The 25,176-nt window shown below is 42.3% G+C and overlaps 1 protein-coding gene across 1 annotated transcript in view; it reads left to right on the forward strand.

Moving 5' to 3' along the window:
- The first annotated feature begins 354 nt into the window (after window positions 1–354).
- Window positions 355–25,176, forward strand: part of LOC135981758 (carbonic anhydrase 3-like) — a 31,971-nt gene continuing 7,149 nt past the window's right edge. Inside the window, exons 1-6 of the mRNA XM_065585838.1 lie at window positions 355–570; window positions 1,155–1,352; window positions 15,016–15,134; window positions 19,430–19,522; window positions 21,384–21,449; window positions 23,729–23,884. Coding sequence (XP_065441910.1) covers window positions 528–570; window positions 1,155–1,352; window positions 15,016–15,134; window positions 19,430–19,522; window positions 21,384–21,449; window positions 23,729–23,884 — 675 coding nt within the window. The 5' untranslated portion in view covers window positions 355–527. The remainder of the gene's footprint in view (window positions 571–1,154; window positions 1,353–15,015; window positions 15,135–19,429; window positions 19,523–21,383; window positions 21,450–23,728; window positions 23,885–25,176) is intronic.

A 25,176-nucleotide genomic window follows, 5' to 3' on the forward strand; every position in this document is an offset into this window, starting at 1 on the left:
GCAGGGTTCTTTGATGTCTCAGCACAGGGCAGCACGAAGAATGTCTGGTTAATATGTGGACCGCTGCTGAGCATCAGTCGTACCTGCCGCCCGCTTCCCCAGACCCACCTCCCGAGAGGGAGACGGATCAAACCCCTCGTTCAATTAAAAATACAAACTAACGATCGCGTGGGGCTGCAGCCGGGAACTAGCTCTGCGGGGGCCGAGCCTGCCAGGTGCGAGCCAGACGCGCAGGGCAGCGGGGCAGAGCGAGCTGCCCCGGGCTGGCGAGCAGGGCCCTTGCTGCGCACAGACGCGCCCGGCTGTTCTGATTGCCCGGCTGCTGCCAGAGGGGAGTCCAGGGGATCGCTCTCTCCGCCCCCTGCGCTCCGGCCAGACACACCCGCCCCCTCTGTCCCTCTCCACCCCGACCGGGGGCACGGAGTTGGCGGGAGCCTATAAAAGCCCCTGGCGGAGCCGGCGCCACCGTCCTGCAGGAGCGGTCAGAGCAGCCCAGGCACAAAGTGCTGAGACCCCGCGCCGAGAGCATGGCCCAGCAATCCTGTCAGTGGGGCTATGACAGTGACAACGGTGAGTGAGGGGCAGGGCGACCCCGCTGCGCCCCGCAGATCCCCTGGGGCGGGAGCCTGCAGCGCTCGCGGCCAGCCCGGTCTCCGCTGTCACAGCATCTGTCCGGCACCGCTTGTCCGGCAGACCTGTAAGGTGTGAGACTGGGCTGGGCTGGGTGGGGGCTGGCTCCTGGCTCCTGCATCTTCTGCTTCCATTGTAATAAATCTGGGCACAACTTTACAGCCAGATCAGCCCACGTTCCCAGTCCGATCTCCACCCTCACCCGGAAAGTGGCTACTGGACAGCTCCGGGAGCGCCGCAATCCAGGCGGCCAACCCCAGCGCCCCGACTGTAAGGGGCAGTGCAGTCCGATGGCTAAGCACAATATTCATCTGTAAAACAGTTTCTTAAAAGGAGTCACGGCTAATGCTTCAAATGCCCCCGTCTGGAAACCAAAAGGAGGAAAAATATCCGCAGTGAATGGCACAGCTGTGAGGCGATGTATGAATAATGTGTAACATTGATTGTATTTGTATTAAACAGATGTCAACTTTATGCCTAAGTGGAAGAGATTTTCATGACATTCCTTTTGCATTTCTTCCTAGGACCTGAGCACTGGCACAAATATTACCCTATTGCCAAAGGAGACAATCAGTCACCTATTGAAATCAATATCAAAGATGTCCATTATGAACCCTCTCTTCTGCCTTGGTTTGTCGGATATGATCCTGTCGGAGCTAGGGCCATAGTGAACAATGGGAGAACCTGCAAAGTTGTGTTTGATGACACTTTCGATAGATCAGGTTAGTCTGGGTTTTACCTGAAGAAATTTTACAAATGAATGTTTGCAAAGTTCTTGGAAGACAACATGTGCTCTATATGCTAATATGTTATATGCACTGGCCCTATACATACCAACACAGATGGCCACATTGGGGGTGGTCCAATATCTGCATTTTTGTGGATCCAGTGCCCCCAATACTCAACACAGCTGCAGCAGGGAGATTGTGATTGCTATAGCAGCCCCTAGGTATAGTCTCAGGTGAGGATGAGGGGAAAGAGAGGGGCTGCACAGCAGCCACAGAATGTTGCTCTTGGCTGTAGGGTGGATTTTACTTCCCCAGCCACTCTGCACTCCACCCACATGGAGCCCAAATCCTCAGGCTTTCTGTGAGAGGTGTGAAATTCACTGGAAAGGCTTTGAGGTCCACAGCTGGAATGCCTATGTAAATGCAAAATATCATTTTTGAAAAGTGTGATCATACTATTTTGACAAAGAAAAATAGCTAATGACAGACCCGAAATCCTGCTGTCTTTGCTCTGGCAAGAGTCCCATTGACGTCAGTGAGTTTTTTTGCCTGAGTAAGGACTGCAAGATTAGGCCTGTAGTATTTCTGCTAAATCATAGAATCATAGAATATTAGGGTAGGAAGGGACCTCAAGAGGTCATCTAGTCCAACCCCCTGCTCAAAGCAGGACCAATTCCCAACTAAATCATCCCAGCCAGGGCTTTGTCAAGCCGGGCTTTAAAAACCTCCAAGGAAGGAGACTCCACCACCTCCCTAGGTAACGCATTCCAGTGCTTCACCGCCCTCCTAGTGAAATAGTGTTTCCTAATATCCAACCTGGACCTTCCCCACTGCAACTTGAGACCATTGCTCCTTGTTCTGTCATCTGCCACCACTGAGAACAGCCGAGCTCCATCCTCTTTGGAACCCCCCTTCAGGTAGTTGAAGGCTGCTATCAAATCCCCCCTCATTCTTCTCTTCTGGAGACTAAACAATCCCAGTTCCCTCAGCCTCTCCTCATAAGTCATGTGCTCCAGACCCCTAGTCATTTTTGTTGCCCTCCGCTGGACTCTTTCCAATTTTTCCACATCCTTCTTGTAGTGTGGGGCCCAAAACTGGACACAGTATTCCAGATGAGGCCTCACCAATGTCGAATAAAGGGGAACAATCACATTCCTCGATCTGCTGGCAATGCCCCTACTTATACAGCCCAAAATGCCGTTAGCCTTCTTGGCAACAAGAGTACACTGTTGACTCATATCCAGCTTCTCGTCCACTGTGACCCCTAGGTCCTTTTCTGCAGAACTGCTACCTAGCCATTTGGTCCCTAGTCTGTAGCAGTGCATGGGATTCTTCCGTCCTAAGTGCAGGACTCTGCACTTATCCTTGTTGAACCTCATCAGGTTTTTTTTTGGCCCAATCCTCTAATTTGTCTAGGTCCCTCTGTATCCGATCCCTACCCTCTAGTGTATCTACCACGCCTCCTAGTTTAGTGTCATCTGCAAACTTGCTGAGAGTGCAGTCCACACCATTCTCCAGATCATTAATAAAGATATTAAACAAAACCAGCCCCAGGACCGACCCTTGGGGCACTCCGCTTGAAACCAGCTGCCAACTAGACATGGAGCCATTGATCACTACCCGTTGAGCCCGATGATCTAGCCAGCTTTCTATCCACCTTACAGTCCATTCATCCAGCCCATACTTCTTTAACTTGGTGGCAAGAATACTGTGGGAGACCATATCAAAAGCTTTGCTAAAGTCAAGGAATAACACATCCACTGCTTTCCCCTCATCCACAGAGCCAGTTATCTCATCATAGAAGGCAATTAGGTTAGTCAGGCACGACTTGCCCTTGGTGAATCCATGCTGACTTTTCCTGATAACTTTCCTCTCCTCTAAGTGTTTCATAATTGATTCCTTTAGGACCTGCTCCATGATTTTTCCAGGGACTGAGGTGAGGCTGACTGGCCTGTAGTTCCCCGGATCCTCCTTCTTCCCTTTTTTAAAGATGCGCACTACATTAGCCTTTTTCCAGTCATCCGGGACCTCCCCCGATCGCCATGAGTTTTCAAAAATAATGGCTAATGGCTCTGCAATCTCATCCGCCAACTCCTTTAGCACCCTCGGATGCAGCACATCTGGCCCCATGGACTTGTGCACGTCCAGTTTTTCTAAATAGTCCCAAACCACTTCTTTCTCCACAGAGGGCTGGTCACCTTCTCCCCATATTGTGCTGCCCAGTGCAGCAGTCTGGGAGCTGACCTTGTTCATGAAGACAGAGGCAAAAAAAGCATTGAGTACATTAGCTTTTTCCACATCCTCGGTCATTGGGTTGCCTCTCTCTTTCAGTAAGGGGCCCTCACTTTCCTTGATTTTCTTCTTGTTGCTAACATATCTGAAGAAACCCTTCTTGTTACTCTTAACATCTCTTGCTAGCTGCAACTCCAAGTGTAATTTGGCATTCCTGATTTCACTCCTGCATGCCTGAGCAATATTTTTATACTCCTCCCTGGTCATTTGTCCAATCTTCCACTTCTTGTAAGCTTTTTTGCGTTTAAGATCAGCTAGGATTTCACTGTTTAGCCAAGCTGGTTGCCTGCCATATTTACTATTCTTTCTACACATCGGGATGGTTTGTTCCTGCAACCGCAATAAGGATTCTTTAAAATACAGCCAGCTCTCCTGGACTCCTTTGCCCTTCATGTTATTCTCCCAGGGGATCCTGCCCATCTGTTCCCTGAGGGAGTCAAAGTCTGCTTTTCTGAAGTCCAGGGTCCGTATTCTGCTGCTCTCCTTTCTTCCTTGTGTCAGGATCCTGAACTCGACCATCTCATGCTCACTGCCTCCCAGGTTCCCATCCACTTTTGCTTCCCCTACTAATTCTTCCCTGTTTGTGAGCAGCAGGTCAAGAAAAGCTCTGCCCCTAGTTGTTTCCTCCAGCACTTGCACCAGGAAATTGTCCCCTACACTTTCCAAAAACTTCCTGGATTGTCTGTGCACTGCTGTATTGCTCTCCCAGCAGATATCAGGGTGATTAAAGTCTCCCATGAGAACCAGGGCCTGTGATCTAGCAACTTCTGCTAGTTGCCAGAAGAAAGCCTCGTCCACCTCATCCTCCTGGTCTGGTGGTCTATAGCAGACTCCAACCACGACATCACCCTTGTTGCTCACACTTCTCAACTTTATCCAGAGACTCTCAGGTTTTTCTGCAGTTTCATACTGGAGCTCTGAGCAGTCATACTCCTCTCTTACATACAACGCAACTCCCCCACCTTTTCTGCCCTCAATGAGTCCTCAAGTACAAAAGGAAAGGGCTGAGAAACTTCAGTTTAAAATGAACTCCTTAAAGCAAACATTAACACTCTAAAAGTATCATCATTCTGATAAACCTGTTTACCCACACATTCTTTACAACCACATGCAAAGTGCTGCACATATCATATGTGGCTCTTCAGGCTTAGAGCAGCCATACATATTTAAGAGACATGCCAATATCTTTTAACAAGTGCCAGCAGCATTTAGCATCTCTGAACAAATGGAATTTCATACTGATACCGTTGGCTATACTTCATAGAAAAGTTGCTGTCAATAAGCTATGAAGTTGCTTCACTATTGAGTTAAAAAGGAAATCAAGAGAATAGTATTGCAGCTCTAATTCTTACAGCTCTAGAAATCAAAGCTTGCTTTCATCTTTGCAGAGCATTTTAGTGAATATTTCTGAATGCAGACTAGCAACAACAGCCATCATTTCTGTTCACAAAGTACCTTGCCATGTGAACACATCTCAAGAAGCTTTATAATAATAATGAAAATAATATATGGAGATATACCTATCTCCTAGAACTGGAAGGGACCTTGAAAGGTCATTGAGTCCAGCCCCCTGCCTTCACTAGCAGGACCAAGTACTGATTTTTGCCCCAGATCCCTAAGTGGTCCCCTTAAGAATTGAACTCCCCACCCTGGGTTTAGCAGAACAATGCTCAAATCACTAAACTATCCCTCCCCCTCTAAAAAGTGTTGTCAAAAGAGTTTGTTGTCAGAAAAGGCTGTTTTGTTGAAAGAAACCATTTTTTTTCATGAAATAATATCTGACATATGAAATAATGTAAAAATAATATTAAAATGAAAAACTTCATAAATCAAAATTTTGTGTTGGAATTGTGTAGCTTTGTTTCAAATTTTAATGTTTTGAAATGACAAATTTTCAAAACTGATTTTTTTCTAAGACTACGTCCACACTACAAGCTAAGGATGTGATTCCCAGCTTGGGTACACATACTCACACTTGTGTGTACATATTCACACTAGCTCTCATCGAGCTAGCACAAGTATAAATACCGGTGTAGCTGTGGTACCATGGGTAGCCGCAGAGTCAAGGCTTAGCCATGCCAAGTAAGTGCTCAGTGGTTTCAGGTGAGTTTGTATTTGTCATGGGTAAGCCGTGCCGCTGCTGCTGCTATCCATGTTACTGTGGCTTCATTGCCATTTATACTCATGCTTGCTCAATGAGAGTTAGAGTTAGCACAAGCATGTGTATGTGAGGAGGGGAATCACACCCCTAACTTGTAAAGATGTAGCCTTGATAACCATTTCATTCAATTTGGAAAGAAAACAACATTTCAAAAGGAAAACAAATTTTAAAATGTTGACATTTCCCGCAAATCTGATTTTTGGCCAGCTCCAATTTGGACCCTATGCAGCAGTCCTTGTGCCTGAGTGTAAGGTCTGCAGGATTGTGCCATTTATTTGTAATATGTGAAATAACCAAGCTAAAAAAAGGGAAAACAAATGATTGTCCATTTATATTGTAGAGTGAAAGACCCGCTCTTTTGGCACAAAATATGAAGTTATTTTTAAATTGGACTGTAAGCTTCAACTACTATTGCTGTATTGCTAGTAGTGACAATAATAATTAGTATGAGAGAATTTGCTAAAAGACTCAATGCTCTTAAATATTTAAGTGTGTATACATCGTAACTTTTTTTTTATTACTTTGATGGGTTCATGAAAACAAATCTATAGTCAAAATGAATATAAAATGAATTAGCCAATAAAATAAAAAACAGAAGCACACAACAGACTGGGAATAGTTATGGGATTTTGATTAGTTCTCTAGCAAAGACAAAACCAAATCTCCTTCACGGCAATCACTTAGCATTTCTTCCTAATGTGTTATTTTTTCCTTTATTACTTTCATTTTAGTGGCATTTGCTTTGGAATTCTATCATTGATGAGCTACATCGGGGTCGGCAACCTTTGGCACACAGCTTGCCAGGGTAAGTACCCTGGCGGGCTGGGCCAGTTTGTTTACCTGCCACTTCCGCAGGTTCAGCCGATCGTGGCTCCCACTGGCTGCAGTTCGCTGCTGCAGGCCAATGGGGGCTGCGGGAAGCGGCGCGGGCCGAGGGATGTGCTGGCCGCCACTTCCCACAGCCCCCATTGGCCTGGGCCGGTGAACCGCAGCCAGTGCGATTGGCCGAACCTGCGGACGCGGCAGGTAAACAAACCGGCCCGGCCTGCCAGGGTGCTTACCCTGGCGAGCCGCATGCCGACCCCTGAGCTACACTATTAAAGAAATGTAGCTGCACTATACTAAAGGCCTCCATAATCACTGCTGATTATGCTCACCAAGACTGTCTCATTATTTCCTTGTGGTCCCATCGGTTTCTTGCATCCACCTGTTGTCTCTCAATGCATACTTAGATTGTAAACTCTTCAGGGTGGCTCAATATAGAGTCTAATGTAATCTGATCATGACTACAGCCCCTAGGGCAGGGATCGGCAACCTTTGGCACGCAGCCCATCAGGGAAAGCCCCTGGCGGGCCGGGACGGTTTGTTTACCTGCGGCGTCTGCAGGTTCGGCCGATCTCAGCTCCCACTGGCCGTGGTTCGCCACTCCAGGCCAATGGGGGCTGTGGGAAGCGGTAGCCAGCACATCCCTCAGCCCACGCCGCTTCCCGCAGCCCCCATTGGTCTGGAATGGTGAACCGCGTCCAGTGGGAGCTGCGATCGGCCGAATCTGTGAATGCTGCAGGTAAACAAACCGGCCAGCGGATTTCCCTGATGGGCCACGGGCCACAGGTTGCCGATCCCTGCCCTAGGGACTACTGTCAAGCAAATAAATAATAATCATAAATAATCGTAGGTAAATTATTAAATGCTTATACATAAATAATATATGACATTGATTCCACACTGCTGTCCCAAAGTGCAGAAAAGTTTGCTCTTGTCTAAATGTATTTCAGTCTGGGTGCTCTCATTAAGTGTTTGATTGTGAGAGAAAAAGTGACCAAAAGTGGTGGGTTTTTTTAGAAATCTATTTGCAAAATCTATGTCTGTTTGCTTCAACTATCATGTGTCCCTGAAGTGTTAAACTGTAAACCAGAGTCCCCAAAATGTGGAGCTCTGCAAATGGGAGTGCCTAAGGTATTGGGTGTGTTAGAGGGAGTTAGGACTGATCCTGGGGGTCTAGGGCAGCTGGATCATGAGGTCCCACTTCTGTGAAGGGGGCAACAGACTGAGCAACTGTACTCAGAAAATATGCTAGGGAGGCTGGAGCCGGAGTCAGTGTCTGAGGCCTGCTGAGGCCCAGGGAAGTGCAAAGGCACATAAATCCACTGTTGGATCCAACCACAGCACCTTGCTGAGTGTCCAGCTTGGGGAGCTTGACCAGGGTAGGCTCCTTCTTCTAGCTCTGTCACTCCACCAGATACCTCTGGCATCTCCCCTGATGCTCCATGCACAAATTCTCTGGCCATCTGTACTTCCACCCCTCCTGCTACTGATTTTCTGATGGCTGCAAGACAGGAGGCTGGAGATGCAGTGTTCAGACACACTTTCCTGCAAGTCTCCCCCTTGTCTTCCTGCCAGCTCTTCCACTGCCTCATTACAGCCTTTCATAGAAATGTTTCTCTTTGGAACGTAGCTCATTCATAAAACCTTTACCAACAGAATTTTAATGTGAAGAATTGTATATGCTGGTATTTCATAAAGAATGTTATATTTATCAACTTTCAATGAACATATGTTCATTTTTTGGCTTCTGCAATCATAGAAATAGTGAGGACAAATAACAGTAATAACTCTTTTTAGTTGGGAGAAATGTAACCTGAGCTTGGACTTGTGTTTTGGTCTAATCTTACAAAAAATTATGAGATTGAAGTTGCTTCCTTATTCCCAGTTCCTTATTCATGGTAGCAGCTCCTTGCCTTTTCATAAAGTTTTGAGTGTTAAAACGAAGCCATTTGTAATTTAGAGAGCTCCAAAAACCATTAAAGAATACCCTTTTAAGGTGCTGCTATCTCTTCTAGTCCCACAATTCACATTACAGGGAGTCAGCATTGTCTGGTCATTAGCCGGAAACTCTGCTAGCTGACTTTCCAACTCTTCCGCTGATTTGCTGTGCGAGTTTGGGTAAGTTACTTAGCCTCTGTCCCTCAGTTTCCCCATATGTAAAAGTGAAATGAAGATAGCAATGCTTGTCTACTTTTGAATGGCATTTTGAGATCCTTGGGTGAAAGACTTTATATAACTGCAAATTATTTATGATGATTTATTTAAGTATTACTAAAGTCAATAAGAGTTAGAAGAATTTGCACAGCTAAAACCTAGCATAAGGCTTATGTACCCCAATGGATCGGACATATGCCAACTAAAGACAAACAACAAAGCTAAACCTTTTACTCTGTGCTTAGCACATCTTTTAACACTAAGCATTTCAGTATGTCTGATAGCTAGCATTAAATTGAGACCAGCAATGCTTAGGCATAACAGGATTTAAGAATTGTATTGATGTTAACTTTGATCTTCCATGCCCATGCTGTTGTTGGAGATCAAACCTTGAGTGCTGTTCAAACAAGGTCTTCTGGGGCTGCAGTAGTGGAGTGGGTTACATGTTTTCTGCCTCTAGAGACACAGGTTGCATTAGATCACAAAAGACAATGAATTTGGGAGCTAATTTTAAAGCAGTCTCTACTCAAAAGAGGCCCTGAACTGAAAGAGCAGGATGTATTGTGTTGTAAGTCATCATTGATGTGTACTGTAAAACTGTGTGAGAAAACTGTACTTTTTTCCTTTGTATATTAAGTGTACTCATCCTTCAATAATATCAAATTTACATACAAATAAACCCAGTATTTCTTTTGGTGTTATCTTCCCTTTTTACCAGTTGCTTAGAGTGAAAATTCCATTTAAAAATGTGAATGATGTAACTATGTACTGAAGGCCTTTTGGAAACATGCTTAACTGACTTTATTAGCCATAATGAGGATGAGGGTACTGATAGCTTCTGCTCAGCAAATGTTTATTTATGTATGGGTTTTTTCTAATGCATCGTTGATGTAATGAACTGTAACATTTCTTAACTATATTGTTCCTTTGTTTTATTGTAAAGCAACATTTTCTATCTTGGGGAATAATGCCTCATTATTTTCCCTTGTGGGTTACCACCTGGCTCTGTAGATCTGGCCATAGCTAAGGGTTTTAAGACTTGTTTGCAAGGACAAGAACTCCTCATGCCTATAAACAGGGCTGACCTTCTGTGCCAAACTGATTTTTGTCACCTGGCCTCAAACAGATGAGCCACATGGAAGAGTCTCTGCTCCCCTCAGCTGCATCCTCCTGCACAGCATTGACCTTCACTGGCTATGCCAGCCTCACTGAAAACTAAAAAACTGCACTGTTTGGATGCAAATGCAGTCTCTTGCTGGTCATAAAACAGCTCCATGACGGATAACCATGGGGCGCTGCAGGAAATGGAGAGTCCCCACTCCACCAGACCTCTGTCTCTGCACACCCAGTAACAGGCCCCACATTGTGACAGAGGCCTCTTTTAAATAGGTGCTGGGATCACTACATTTCAGCAAGTGCTTTAGACTGTCCTCTCCTATTTATGGAACATGTATCATAGTGACAAGGGCCCCATCCAAGATCAGTGTACAAACACACATAGTAAGAATCAGTCACTGACCAAGAACCCTCTGGGAACCAAAATGTTGTGAGTACTTCCCTAACACCACTCTCTTGGGTTGTTTCACTACTGGCGAGGTGCATCCCAGTGGGTTAAGCCAAGTTACTTGAGCCCAACAACAGCAATCCTAAGGGAGTCACATCTGAATTCCCTACTGTGGCCACAATGTTTCTCCTTAAGAAATAAACTGTGGGAAATTCCCAGATCCCAAAGCCCACACATAAAGCCAAACACTCAGCTTAATGCCTAAAGAGGGTCAACACCATTTTGAAGGAGCCACCTCTCACCCACCAGAAATGCTGCATACACAAACGTCATTAGAGAGAGCCTCTGAGCTCCACTAGGAGCCTCTTGTCTGCCCTTTTCTGCAATCCCATGCTTTGACACCATGAAAAGATGCTGAGAGGTGTGACTGGGGTTTCAGAGTAGGCTGTCCAGACACTCTCAATGTAGATGAAGCTTTTGTCCACTTTTAGTTTTCCATAAAAGTGTTTCCAAATAGGATAGAAATAGCTGAGGGAGTAAGACATGATAAACATTATATGCATTGGAACACTGTGGGTTCCCAGGTGTCCTTGCTGTGTATGTGAGGTTGCCTAGAGCTAGAACAGAAGAAGGGAATGTGGGACATTCTCTTTGAAGAGGCTACAGAAATGCCTAGCCTGCACACCAGACTCACTGCTGGGTTACCAATGCCAGTATTGCAGATATCATGGATAGGAAAAGTTTTGCTTAATCTATTTGGGATCCCTAATCCAAACAGTTCAGTCCTCCAGAGGCATAGTTATATTGATGAAGTTAAGGAAGAAAGAGGGCATCTCCAGTGCTGTGGCTTGTATAATTACCCTCAAGCCAAGAAAGAAGGAGAACAAGAGGCTGCAATATCCAGCCTGTAAGAGAATTTTCAACCTTCACTTGTGTGCTGCATCTCAAAGCAGACTACCTCACCAACTGGGCGATGCAGGTTCTGGAATATGTAAGCAGAGTTTTCTTACTGACTTACAAGACAAGACATTCAAACTATCCGAGTCTTTTATGTGCAGCACTCTATATTCACTTGCAGAGATTCTTTTCCAATCCACAGCCAAAGCGGTCATCGGCAAAGGCAGGAATGCTTTAGGTTTTGTGTTCAGACTTGGAAAAGGTTCAATATTATCTTATCAGCCCTGTGATAGGAATCAGACAAGTACACCTTAGCACCAAACCAGTGCAAGGGGCCTCACTTTGTGAATCAATATAGACAGCTTTGTCACCCTAGACTTAGAGGAAAAGATAATAGAAAATCCATCAGGACCAAAAGTACTGCCAAAGGAAAACTCTCATGGGTGGCTGAATAAACTCTATTTTCATGATGCCTATGTCCACTACAGGATATAATCCAATCTTACATGCAAATCCATGCAGCTCTTTATGAGTGCCCACCCATTTCTCATGGTCAACCTTTAAATTCAAGGTTTAAAAAGGGGGGTTTCAATGAAAAACAGATTTACACTCAACCATTTTCTTCATTCCTATGCATCCAAACTATGGGGAAATTTTCAGGCATTCCTGGCAACTGTGTATCATTGAAAGGTAATTGTGTTTGTCCTATGGGATGCATTTTTATCCTGGGTACAGGATAAGTTATTCATCTTATCCTAAACACCTCTGCTCAATAAGCAGCATTCAAAAACAGCAAGCAAAATGTTAGACTGCAAAAAGAATGGGATGGAAAATAATACTGGAAATATGATTGTTCTATTCCTTAGAACTAGGAAACCAGGTCAGCATAGATGACCACTGTCCATAACATCTGGAAACTTAAACTGCTCACCATATTCCAGGGACAGACAATTTGGTGGTAAATAGACCCTTTGGGAGGAAGCATCCCCAGACCCTGAAACATTCCTCATCTATGGGAGACTCTAGTGATGGAATTTTGCCAACCAAATTTGCCAATAATTGAGATTCTGTAGGTTCCCAAGCAAAGCTGCAGGAAGGATGCATTCTCTATTCCTTGGACAGGACCACATCTTCTCCATCTATTGTAAAGACAGCAGCAAGATAATTCTGCAGTTAAGGATTTCTCATGGACAGATAGCAGTTGTCAAGGAATCTCACAGGATTTAAGGGGATGCTGTTATAGTTATGCTTTCAGGACTTTTGCTTTCAGGTTGGAAGAATGCAGCAGACACATCTTACAATAGGAATTTTGTTCTGTGGGAAAAATCAAACAGAATATAAGAACACCCTTTTGAGATTCTCTTTATCTATAAAATGTCAGAGGGGACCTCTACAGCCATTGTCAAATTATGTATTTGTGTCCTTACCTCTCTTTTTTTCTGAGGTAACAGAGGAATTGGACATGCAAATCTCCCTAACCAAATCAATACAATTCATAAAATAAATATTTTGGGGATGTGACTGTTTTACGCAATCCCTTAGCATCTACTGCTAATCTATTCATGGAATATCAGAAACTCACCTGCAAAACTGGCGTATCTCCTAGTGTTGTGTTAGTCCATCAGAGTATTAAAATTGGATTTACTGAAAATGAAGGAACCATGGAAGAAAAAAATACCCCAAAGCATGTGAATTTCTTTTGTCTAGGAGAACTACAACCCAAATAGCTTGTCCTCTTGTTCTGCTTCCTCTGATCATGGATGGTAGAACTCAAAAATCTGCATCCCCACCTGCTTAAAGAAATACATTGAAAAGTCTATGGATAGAAGGGATGGAGTAGACATCTTCTTTGTTACAGCTGCAGGACCCTGAAAGCCAGTTTGATCCAATATAGTCAGAGCCAGGATAAAACCACAAGAAAACTACAGACTTCACTGTGTCTCCTTTTGGGCCCACTCACACAGGGAGCATCAGCAGCAGGAAGGTTGTGACATCTCTACAGTATTGTCCACAGCTCACTGGTTTAATGACAGCACCTTTATAAAACATTACTGGAGACCTTCATATGTGGACAAGTTCAGCTTGGCATCTGTGAATCTCAAGTCCTAGAAAATAATATTTTCCACAAGTGAAAATAATGTGCCATTATTCCATGATGTATACAAACAGATTGCCTTTGATTTTAACAATAGGTAATTCTGTGTAAGCGGTATAATGACACATTACGTTCCCTTCATCCCTAAGTACAATTTCAAGGGAGATATGTATGTTTCTTACCCAAACCCTGTTCCCATGTATCATCCCATGTTTTTTTAAAGTGGAAGTGAGCTTCCATCCTTTCATTTCTTGCAGCACAGGAACAGAACAGTTTCAAAGAATTTGGTTCCAGGCCACAAGCTGAAACAAAATAAAGGTCCCTCTTACTAATTTTTAAGCCATGCAGAAGTCTCCACTGTAGACTTGGTCTTTGGATTCTTTATGTTTAGTCCTTGTGATCTGGACTCCCAAATTTTTGTGAAATGTGTATTTGATAGATTTCATCTACCAGATTAAAGGTTACCTTCAGACTTTTTCATTATACTCTAATAAAGTGTATTACACAAAACAAAACAAGAGAAACTCTTTCCTACCATTGGACATGTTTCTAAAAGATAGTCTCCATGAATTTTTGTACAGTGTTATACTGTAGGGTCACACTAGATGATCACAGTGGTCCCTTCTGGCCTTGGAATCTATGCATCTATGAATTAAAGTTAAGCCATATTCTTTTGTCATTATGTCTGGATCAAAATCAGTTAGGCACAAATTAAGCCCTATTTATAGAAGAGAAAAGTGCTTTTTTTTGGCATAATGTCTTACAGCTTCACCTGGTGCCAGACTTAAAATGACTGGTGATAGTCCACAAGTGAAAATACTGTGTCATTATTTCCCCTCAAACAGGATTACTTGCTTTTACAAGTCTGTTTTAATGGACAATTGATGGCCTTGACAGCTGCTACTGATCCTGCTGACAAACTGCCTACATACAGTATTACATTTCTGAGAGAACACATGAAAGGCTTTCTTTAGATGCTTTAGTTCTAGGACATTTCAGAAAGGAGCTGAGCATGGACTTATTCCCTGTCTTTTCAGATCCAGGGATGTAATTGTCCTTACCTAATGTATATGGACCCAATCCTCTGAGGTGCTGGACCCCTTGTAGTATAGTGGGCAGGGCCGGCTCTAGGCACCAGCATTCTAAGCATGTGCTTGGGGCAGCACTTTTCAAGGGGCAGCACTCCGGGTTTTATTTTTTTTGCTTCAGTGGCAGCACTCCATTTTTTTTTTTTTTTTTTTTTTTTTTTTGCTGTTGTTGTTTTTTTGCTTCGGCAGCAGCACTCCAACCCCTTATTTATTTATTTATTTATTTATTTATTTATTTATTTATTTATCTTTTGCTTGGGGCAGCAAAAAGCCTGGAGCCGGCACTGATAGTGGGCCATCCTTAGCATGCTTCATCCCCAAACTGCAGTACATGCTGCTGTTAGAGGAAGGGGACCTGTTCGGTAACTGGCATCACATTCTGTGATTTGACCCTGATTCAGGCAGTTTCTACAGCTATGTAATCAAATAAGGCTATGTACCCTAGTTATAGGAAGATATAGGCCCAATTCTGCAAGGTGCTGAGTTCCCTCAACTCCCACTGAAATAATTTGAATTTGCAGGAGGTGCTCAAAACTTTCAAGGTTTGGACTCCTCTCTGGTAAATATATGAACCTCTCTTGTGAAGCAAAGTTTCCTGAAAAAGTTCTGAGCCAAATATTGATGTGGGTTATCAATTGCAGTGCTGAGAAGTGGACCACTCCCAGGTATCTACAGACTGCGTCAACTTCACTTTCATTGGGGTTCTTCTAATGACCATGGCTCTGAGCACATTGTGGATGGAATGAAATATGCGGGAGAGGTAGGACCCATTTTTTATATACTAGCATATGGTGCAAACTGAAATTTGGAATTATTGTGCAGCTGGGCAACATGAACTGTTTTCACTTTCAAGTATTTATTTGTATTTATTGGTTTGTGTATGAAACCTGTTATTTTAATGAATATTCAAAAATGTGAACTAGGGTGAATCATTTCTGCCAACAAACACAACTTTTCACAACTAAAATACAAACCCCTGTCCCTTGGAAAAATTGTAATTTTTTGTAAATATGCCCCAGCCTGATATTCACCATTTTCAGTACGATTTTTTGCTGTTTTTGCAGCAAACACAGCTTTTGTGGCAAAGTGTTTTGTTTTTCTCAAACTTGTGAAAATATCATGTTTTGCTAGTTTTACTTGTTTATTATCATTAATACATCTTGGTATTGTCCTAACTATTTGCAAAATTATAGTCCCATAATATATTTTCACAGATGAGGGAAACAGCTTGTTAAAGGGACATTTCAATTATCTGAGGTCCAAAATTGGATGTACCTTAAAATGGATGCAGTGTGGTGGAGAATATCCTCCACATTCTAAATATCTGTGCTTTTAAATCTCTCAGTCTATTGACAAGAATTGTTTTAAACAAATATTTGCTGCTATTTTGGTGTAAAAGCACCAAACTACTATGTGCTGAACTCACTGAAGTTAATGGGTGAATTTGTTCTGGTATGTACCCACTGTCGGCCTAAATTCTCCCTAATACTCAAATACCAATTAATTAATAACAAATTCCGGTTTCTATCCACATCCCACATGGGAGTTCAAGGCTCATACTACCATGGAAATACCATGGTTTCTCTATATGAGAAGCCATGCTGCAGCCTTTCCCACTCTGAAACCCGCGTACATGCCATGGTGCCGAGTTTTATGGTAGTTCTGAACTGCTTGCCATAAGGAGAAATGATGACAGACCAGATGCATAGCATAGATTCACTGCCCCAAAACTTGTGGTAGGGGCCATGGATGATTTTTTTCTATCCTCTCTATGCCTACTAGCATCAGCCATGGTCAAACTGCATGGCTCTGCTAGTTCCTAGTTGCAGGCTGAATGGGAGGACTTCTGCTTGGTTCCATCAAGCAAAGGGCTTTTACTTTGCTTTTAGTTTTCAGGACTAAGCTTTGACCTCTAGGTCTTTGTATAGAGGAGAATGAATTTATGGAGTGAATTGTGCTTTACTAGCGTGTAATTGGAGGCCTTAGGCTATGCTGCTTTTATCCTTCATAATAACATGTTGCACCAACAGACAAGTAAACTAAGTAGGGCTGTCAAGCAATTAAAAAATTAATCGCGATTAATCATGTGATTAAAAACTAATCACAATTAATCACACTGTTAAACAATAGTAGAATACTATTTACATAAATATTCTGGATGTTTTCCACATTTTTAAAGATATTGATTTCAATTACAACACAGAATATAAAGTGTACAGTGCTCAGTTTATATTATTTTTTATTACAAATATTTGCACTGTAAAAATAAAAGAAATAGTATTTTCAATTCACTTAATACAAGTACTGTAATACAATCTGTTTATCATGAAAATTGAACTTACAAATGTAGAATTATGTACAAAAATAACTTCATTCAAAACAAAACAATGTAAAACTTTACAATGTAAAACTTTAGAGCCTACAAGTCCACTCAGTCCTACTTCTTGTTCAGCCAATCGCTCAGACAAACAAGTTTGTTTACATTTGCAGGAGATAATGCTGCCCGCTTCTTGTTTACAATATTACCTGAAAGTTCTCATGGCACTGTTGTAGCCAGCATCCCAAAATATTTGCATGCCCGATGAGCTAAAGATTCGTATGTCCCTTCATGCTTCAACCAACATTCCAGAGGAAATGCTTCCATGCTGATGACGCTCATTAAAAAAATAATGCGTTTATTAAATTTGTGACTGAATTCCTTGGGGGAGAATTGTATGTCTCCTACTCTGTGTTTTACCCGCATTCTGCCGTATATTGCATGTTATAGCAGTCTCAGATGATGACTCAACATGCTGTTCGTTTTAAGAATACTTTCACTGCAGATTTGACAAAACGCAAAGACGGTACCAATGTGAGATTTCTAAAGACAGCTATATCACTGGACCCAAGATTTAAGAATCAGAAGTGCCTTCCAAAATCTGATCGGGACAGGTGTGGAGCAGCTTTCAGAAGTCTTAAAAAAGCAACACTCCAATGGAGAAACTACAGAACCCGAACCACCAAAAAAGAAAATCAACCTTCTGCTGGTGACATCTGACTCAGATGATGAAAATGAACATATGTTGGTCTGCAATGCTTTGGATCATTATCAAGCAGAACCCATCATCAGCATGGATGCATGTCCTCTGGAATGGTGGTTGAAGCACGAAGGGACATATGAATCTTGGGATGCTGGCTACAACAGTGCCATGAGAACTTTCAGGTAACATTGTAAACAAGGAGCGGGCAGCATTATCTCATGCAAATGTACACAAACTTGTTTGTCTGAGCGATTGGCTGAACAAGGAAATAGGACTGAGTGGACTTGTAGGCTCTAAAGTTTTACATTGTTTTGTTTTTGAGTGTAGTTATGTAACAAAAAAAATCTACATTTGTAAGTTGCACTTTCACGATAAAGAGATTGCACTACAGTACTTGTATGTGGTGAATTGAAAAATACTATTTCTTTTGTTTATCATTTTTACAGTGCAAATATTTGTAAATAAAATAATATAAAATGAGCACTGTACTCCTCGTATTCTGTGTTGTAATTGAAATCAATATATTTTAAAATGTAGTAAAATATTTAATAAATTTCAATTGGTATTCTATTGTTTAGCAGTGCAATTAAAGCTGTGATTAATCGTGATTCATTTTTTAAATTGCGATTATTTTTTTTTAGTTAATTGCGTGAGTTAACTGCAATTAATCAACAGCCCTAAAATTAAGCAATCTACTATATTCCACTTTCAGGGGCAGTGATTCAGTGATTCATAGATTCCAAGGTCAGAAAGGACCATTGTGATTATTTAGTCTGACCTCCCATATAACAGAAGTCATAGAATTTCCAAAAAATAATGCCTATGTGAACTAGAGCAGAGCTTTCAGAAAAAAATCCAATCTTAATTTTAAAATTGCCAGTGACAGAGAATCCACCATGACCCTTGGTAAATTGAGTGTTTTGTTGGTGTGGTTTTTGTTAATATAAGGGTCACCTTGCTAAATTTAATCAAATTATTGGATTGCAATGATACCATATTTGTTTTCTATAAAAGGGTAAAGCTGGGTGAATTTTTTTTTTTTGGATGAATAATTTCATTTGACCAAAAATGAAGTTTCAGTTGACCTAAAATTATTCACAAATTTAACACAAATACTTTTGGTCAGTCACAGAATAACAAGAAGAAAATGGGTGGGGAGGAGGTTCTGCTGCTGCTGGGGGTTTACTCCCCTTTATAACCTTTAGCTGAGCAGTTAGGGCACTTTCTTGGGTTGAGGAAGACCTGGGTTCAAATCCCTGCTCTGGAAAGGACCTAAAACAGACCTTCTCAATTCACCTAAAATTCACATTTGGTTTGAATCAAACCAATTTTTAAAAAATATTTTTTCGGAACTGCTACTGAACTGCAAAATCAGTTATTTGTCCAGCTCTCATGAAAATATGTGTTCACATACCACAGTGCTATTAGAAGCTATATAAGTCCTCTGGAAGGATAAATAAATGTTGACATTTTTCCTGAAAACATAGTATTGCAGAAAGTAGAAGTGGAAAAGGGTCACCTTGTCCATTTCCTACCAGTGCCAGGTTGGGAGTAGAGTGGACAACTACAGAATAATAATTTATAAAGCACACATGAATTAGGATTCTTCTTTTAGAATTTCATTAACCTGAAAATTCAGTTGAGGTTTAACACATCAATGGATAACTCATATATTGTACATGTGCAATTACATGCATGGGTAAGCATCTCCTCTATTACATGATCTGATTAATTTTAAGCAAGTTTTCCAATATTTTGTGAGTCTCCCTATTCTAATTTTTACACTTTATTTAAAACCAAAATAGTTGACAAGTGATTGCTACAAAAGCACAAGCACACGGAAGAGCTGTAGAAGGTATAGGACATATTTATACATATTTTCTTTTTATGCAGTGATACATTTGGGGCCCAATCCTGCATTCCCTGTTCACCCCATTGAAAGACATTTGGGTGCACAGCGAATGCAAGATTGGGTTCTTGGTGGCTTGCTATTGCAGAATAGTATTTATTAATGTTTAATTTTATTTGGTTGCAGCTTCATTTGGTACATTGGTATTCAAAATACAGTAATTACGCTGAAGCTTTGAGAAATTATGATGGTGTGGCTATTTTGGGCATTTTTCTGCAAGTAAGTAGAAGTGCTCATTCTTTCTTTGTACTATTGCATACATTTGTTCTTTGCAGGAGAAAGGTTCCTGCTCTACTTTCCAGTATTGTATCACATTAGATGACATGTTCAGAATGGTGCTTAAGGGTCCCATTATTCCTATCCTGTACCTGTTGCTACATCCACATGTCCCTGAGATTATGTTCTGATGTGAATAGAGGGACTGAGGAAGACGCCATAACCACAGGGTGCACTCCTCCTGCTCGGGGGGGTGCAGCGTCAATAGCAGGTGGCTGTCCGTCCAATAGCAATCAGCGGTGCACTGTATTACTCAACGACTGATTTCCATGTCCAGGATCTCTCCAAAAGATTGTGCTTTAATCGTCCCCTGAGAAAAACATGCCCCAAACTAGCATGTGTCACTTGCACCAGTTTTACCCTGGTGGGTGTATAGTTTTAGTTTCAAATGGTTGGTTTTAGCCACTCATTTCTCATCAATGTTAATTAGAGTTAGACCCAAGCTCAAACTCTATATTGAGATCCTGGTCAAAATCTTCTCAGTCTTCAAATCCAAGGTTTTAGTTCAGCCCATTGCAGAAATGGGATCCAGCCAGGAAGTTTAGATTTGGTCCAGATTCAAACTTCCTCCTACTTGTGGAATTTGTTCCAAGATTTGGTTTGGGCCCATTTCTAATATTAGTAGACCAAAATCTGAGGTCCTTTCTGAGTTCTTTAGCTCTATTCAGGCAAAACTCAGTGTGTCCAGTAGAAGTTGTGTAGTGAAAGACCCTCAGATGTTGAAATTCTGTAGTCATTTTTCTTTTATATTGGGATTTCTGTTTCCATTATGAGAATGAGGAATGAGAGCATTGGCTAGTAGCAGATGTAATAGGAGCCGGTGCTGTGTGAGCTTCTCCACACATCTCTGAAAATATATGCTGAGCCTTTCTAGTATATTAGAGTGCTGAGACCGATTTGAATATTTACCAGTCAAATTATGTGCTGGTCAGGTGAGAAGAGACCTATGTCTGAAGTTTTCTCTGATGCCAAACTTCAGTGGGTGTTTGGTTTATATGGGACTCACAATGACACCCAAGAGAATAAGGACAAATTTGCATTACTGGTGACATGACCCATGTTTTAAGCCATTCTTTCAGTGATGAGAAGTTACATTAGTTTTAGATTGTGCTACCTGGGACCTTCCCATAAACTGTTATCCTCTTCTGATATAGAGAGAGTCATATTATAGTATTTCTTTGCTCTTCTCTTCTTTACATGAGATCAGATCCTTTGCAGAGATATCAGCTTTCTGCTCAGATTTTCCCTGGATACTCAGCTTAGCATATAGTTGTATTTTTAATAAAGTCAGGCTACTGCATAAGGGCTAAAGCATACATTTGGTAGGAAAATTACCATCAAATGGTACATATGCATGCTAAAGAAACTATACATTTTCTATTTGTTATAAGTAAAAATTGTGTGAGCTGTGAAACTAATTTGCTGCTAATCCTCAGAAATTCTTCTTTTGCATCAAGTTTATATTCAATACTATGAGCCCACCAGGCCTCCACTTAAGTCAATGGTAGTCATACTAGTCACTTCAACTGGAGCATGATTGAGCCTTGTATGTTGTTTTAGCAAATACTACTATAATGAAAAATCAAGCAATTACGTGATTCTTATATTATTCAGGGTGTTTTCCCCTCTATCAGGTGTAACATTTTGTTATTGTTCAATACAAGATGATCTGAAAATGATGCTAATTAAACTGACTGATGGGACGGGTCAAGTTCAGTTTTTCATGCAGTCGTGACCTATAATGATGAAGGGAAAAAAGGCAGCTGGCATAACTACTGTTCAACTCTTGCTTCCTGCATTACAGGTAGGAAAAACTCCCAAACCAGAGATGAAGAGAATCCTTGAAGAAATAAATGGTATTAAAACAAAGGTAACAGAACAGTTTTTATTATATTAGGTTAACTGAGTAGCCGCAGTAGGGAAATTCAGAAGGCCAGATTCACTAGTCTGCTCTGGCTGCTTTGCACTGTTCCAACAACACATAGCAGCCAGAGCAATCTGGCTTGGAATATATTTTTTCTTTAAGCAGAAATGTAATTCCTCCTCTCACTTCTCTAAGGTCCCCATTGACTTCAAGGGGCTTTGGATCAGTTGCCAGGCAGCTCTCGTTGGTAATTAGCACCATCATTGCAAACTCTATCCTAAACTGTTTTTCAAATTCATTAATGATCTAAGGGCCTTATCCCATACTTGTCCCATTATATAGGCAGAACTCCCACAGAAGGGAGCTCAGTTTGCATAAGAATTATAGTATCAGGTCTACGTTTAACACTGGAAGTAAATGCAACCACTGGGTGTTTCCTAAAAATATTAGTCTGTGACCAACATTGGTGGGGTCCATTCTAATTCTACTAAAATAAAATTCACTCTTCACAATACAGCTGACATTGATTATGTCGCTCACCTTTTTAAGAGTTTGCTTAGGTGCTGAGTACTGTGTACCCGATCCAGCAAATCACTTAAACCTGTGGTTAACTTTAAGCACATAAGTAGTGCCATTGATTTTCAGGGTTGAGTCCTGAATCTCTCCACCAGCTCCCCACTCTCCATCACTTCAGCTGTAAACTTCTTTGTCTTATCTTCAGTCCCTAAATAACTCCATTTCTCCCTACTTAACCAACTATGAATCATTTATTACTCTGTCCCTTGCCCTCTTTTCTCTGCCCATAATGTCAGACCAGGGCCGGCTCTAGGATTTTTGCCGCCCAAAGCAAAAACAATTTTGGCCGCCCCCCACCCCCGTTCTTTAATTACCCCACCCCCGGCCCCGCCTCAACTCCACCCCTTCCCCAAATCCCCAGCCCTGCCTCCTCCCCCCAGGCTCTCAAGCCTAGGAGGGAGGGAGGGGGAGAAGTGGCGCCCGCGCCCCGGCCACTTGGAGTCTTCCCCCCCCTCCCAGGTTTGAGAGCCTGGGAGGGAGGGAGAGACTCTGAGTAGCCGCGGCGCGGGTGCCGCTTCTCCCCCTCCCTCCCTCCCAGGCTCTCAAGTCTGGGAGGGAGGGGGAGCAGCGGCGCGCGAAACGGCCACTCGGGATCTCCCCCTCCCTCCCAGGTTTGAGAGCCTGGGAGGGAGGGGGAGACCCCGAGCCGCCGTGGCGCGCGAAACAGCTGATTCGCGCGCCGCTGCTCCCCCCTCCCTCCCAGGCTCGCCTGGGAGGGAGGGGGGAGCAGCGGCGCGCGAATCAGCTGTTTTGCGCGCCGTGGCAGCAGCAGCGGAGGTGAGCTAGGGCGGCTGGGGCACATTTTTAGGGGCGGCATTCTGGCGCCGGCCATGCCGCCCCTAAAAATGTGCCGCCCCAAGCACCAGCTTGTTTTGCTGGTGCCTAGAGCCGGCTCTGTGTCAGACCCACCATTTCTCTCTTTCTCCCATAAGCATCTTGATGCCTTTTTCATGCCACTATCTACATGTGGAACAGCCTCACCACTGTAACCAAAGGTTCCTGAATACGTGAAGCGATCAAACACTGTCAGATACTATGTTAAAAAGACAACAGTGATGCCAGCCCCATTACATGGCAACTGAGACTGACAGATTTTACACCATGTTTTAGTAACAATGGAAACCTAGATGTTCAGTTTTGGATAGTGGAATCCGGTCACGATGAATATATATCACAGAAATCCAAAACTGGACTGTAGCTATTCTGAAAAAGAAACAGTTCAAGAAAACCAGAGAAAGATAAGAGCATGAGCTAAGGAATTAAAATAAATGCACAGCATCTTGAATTTTATTTGTTATACCTTTTTTTCCTTGGGCAAAGTATAAATCTGAACAAGGCTACATATTTATATAATTATAGGATGGGTTAGTGAAAATATGTCCTGGACATAAATATTTCATGCACAGTCACAATTGTTAGGTAACAGTACATTATGGTGACAAGAGTTTCTGAGAAGTTATATTTAATTACATCAGTGGACACTTTGATAAAGTGCATCTTATTTTATTTCTTTGGGAAATCTCAGCCTTGGACTAGTGATGATTTCTAGAAAAGTAAGTTACAGGGCAAATGTTTGAAAGGAGGAGGTCAACTTCTTACATGATATTGGATATTTCATTAATTCTTCCATGGAAACTTGACTCTCTTTTTAAGCAAGCTCGGTGTCACCATTAGTGTTATTAAAAATATTTCTGTTTTATTTATTTAAGGGGAAAGAGGCTCCTTTTTCAAACTTTGATCCATCAATTCTTTTTCCTAAATCTTGGGACTATTGGACCTACCATGGCTCCCTCACTGAACCTCCTTGTGATGAGTGTGTTACCTGGATTCTTTTGAGGGAACCTATTATTGTCAGCCCAGATCAGGTAAACTTCAGCTGGACATTAACCTTTGTCATGGTTCTCTCACAGTTTCAGCTTATTTATTTATATGCCATATTCCAGCATTACTCTTTCAATAAGAAAAACTCCCCTTGGAGTCAATGGGAAATTGCATGAGTAAAGACTGAGTTAAAATAGAGTAAAAACTGAACTTCAGGATTGGGCCCTTCTGTTAGTAACCTCCTCAGTTGGCTTCAGTAGAAGCATCATTGGGACCCCTAAAAGAGCTGCACGGGATTCCAGACTTCTATGGGTATGTCTACATTTCAGCGGGGAGCGAGTCTCCCAGCTCTGATAGACAGACTTGTGCTAACGGGGCTCACGCCAGCGTGCTAACAATAGCTGTACAGATGCTGTGGCACTGGAGGAGCCTCAGGCTTGGACCCAAGGGTTAGGGTGGGTCTGAGCTTGGGTGGTTGGCTCAAGCCTCTGCCAGTGCCACATAGCTATGAGTCTGCCTATCCAGGCTGGGAGGCACACTCTGGGCTGCGGTGTAGACATACCCTATGAGACTATCCACCCACCCCAGTTCCTTGTCCGTCTCTCCACATTTGGAAAATTGTTGGTTCCAGCTCCTAACTTCCTAGACTGTGTTGCTGGGAAGGGTCAGCTTCACAAATCAGTGAGATTGTAACAGACTGGAGGAGAATAGGAGGGGTCACGGGGAAGCAGGAGGTGATCAGAGAGACACTTTTGAATGAAAAGAGACTGAAACAATACACTTTTGTCATGGAGTGCAGTGATTGAGGCTAATAATAAATAGTCAACTATCTCATTCATTACACATTACATGTGCTCATCTAATTAAAAACTGTTTGTAATGCATCCTCAGTTTTGGCATTTCCAAATTTCTGAGGGATTCATTTTGCAGCCACAATGTTCTTTCAATATAGTCTTTTTATTTAATATTTCAAAAGATTCCTTCCTAAAATCCATAAGAAGCATATTTTAACAGGTGAAATATTTTTTTAAATGGTACCCATAAAATAACTTGCCCCCATTCTAAGTGGCAGCATGTAACAAAGAAATTAATGCAAATTTGTAATTCTTTTAAACACATTTCTGGAAATGTTCATGGCCAAATTTGAATAAACAAAAGCAACAACTTCAGGGAACCTCCATTTCTCCAATCTGAAGGCCTCATGTTAAACATGACAGTCTCATAGCAGGAATAAATATTTTTTGTAAATTTCCACACACCTCAGTACACTCATAAGGGTGCTTAAACGATTGAAATTGGTAAAAATGACCCCTTTGGTGATCTCAGATGTAAAGGT

Source organism: Chrysemys picta, chromosome 2, assembly GCF_011386835.1.
Source record: "Chrysemys picta bellii isolate R12L10 chromosome 2, ASM1138683v2, whole genome shotgun sequence".
Lineage (NCBI taxonomy): Eukaryota > Metazoa > Chordata > Testudines > Emydidae > Chrysemys > Chrysemys picta.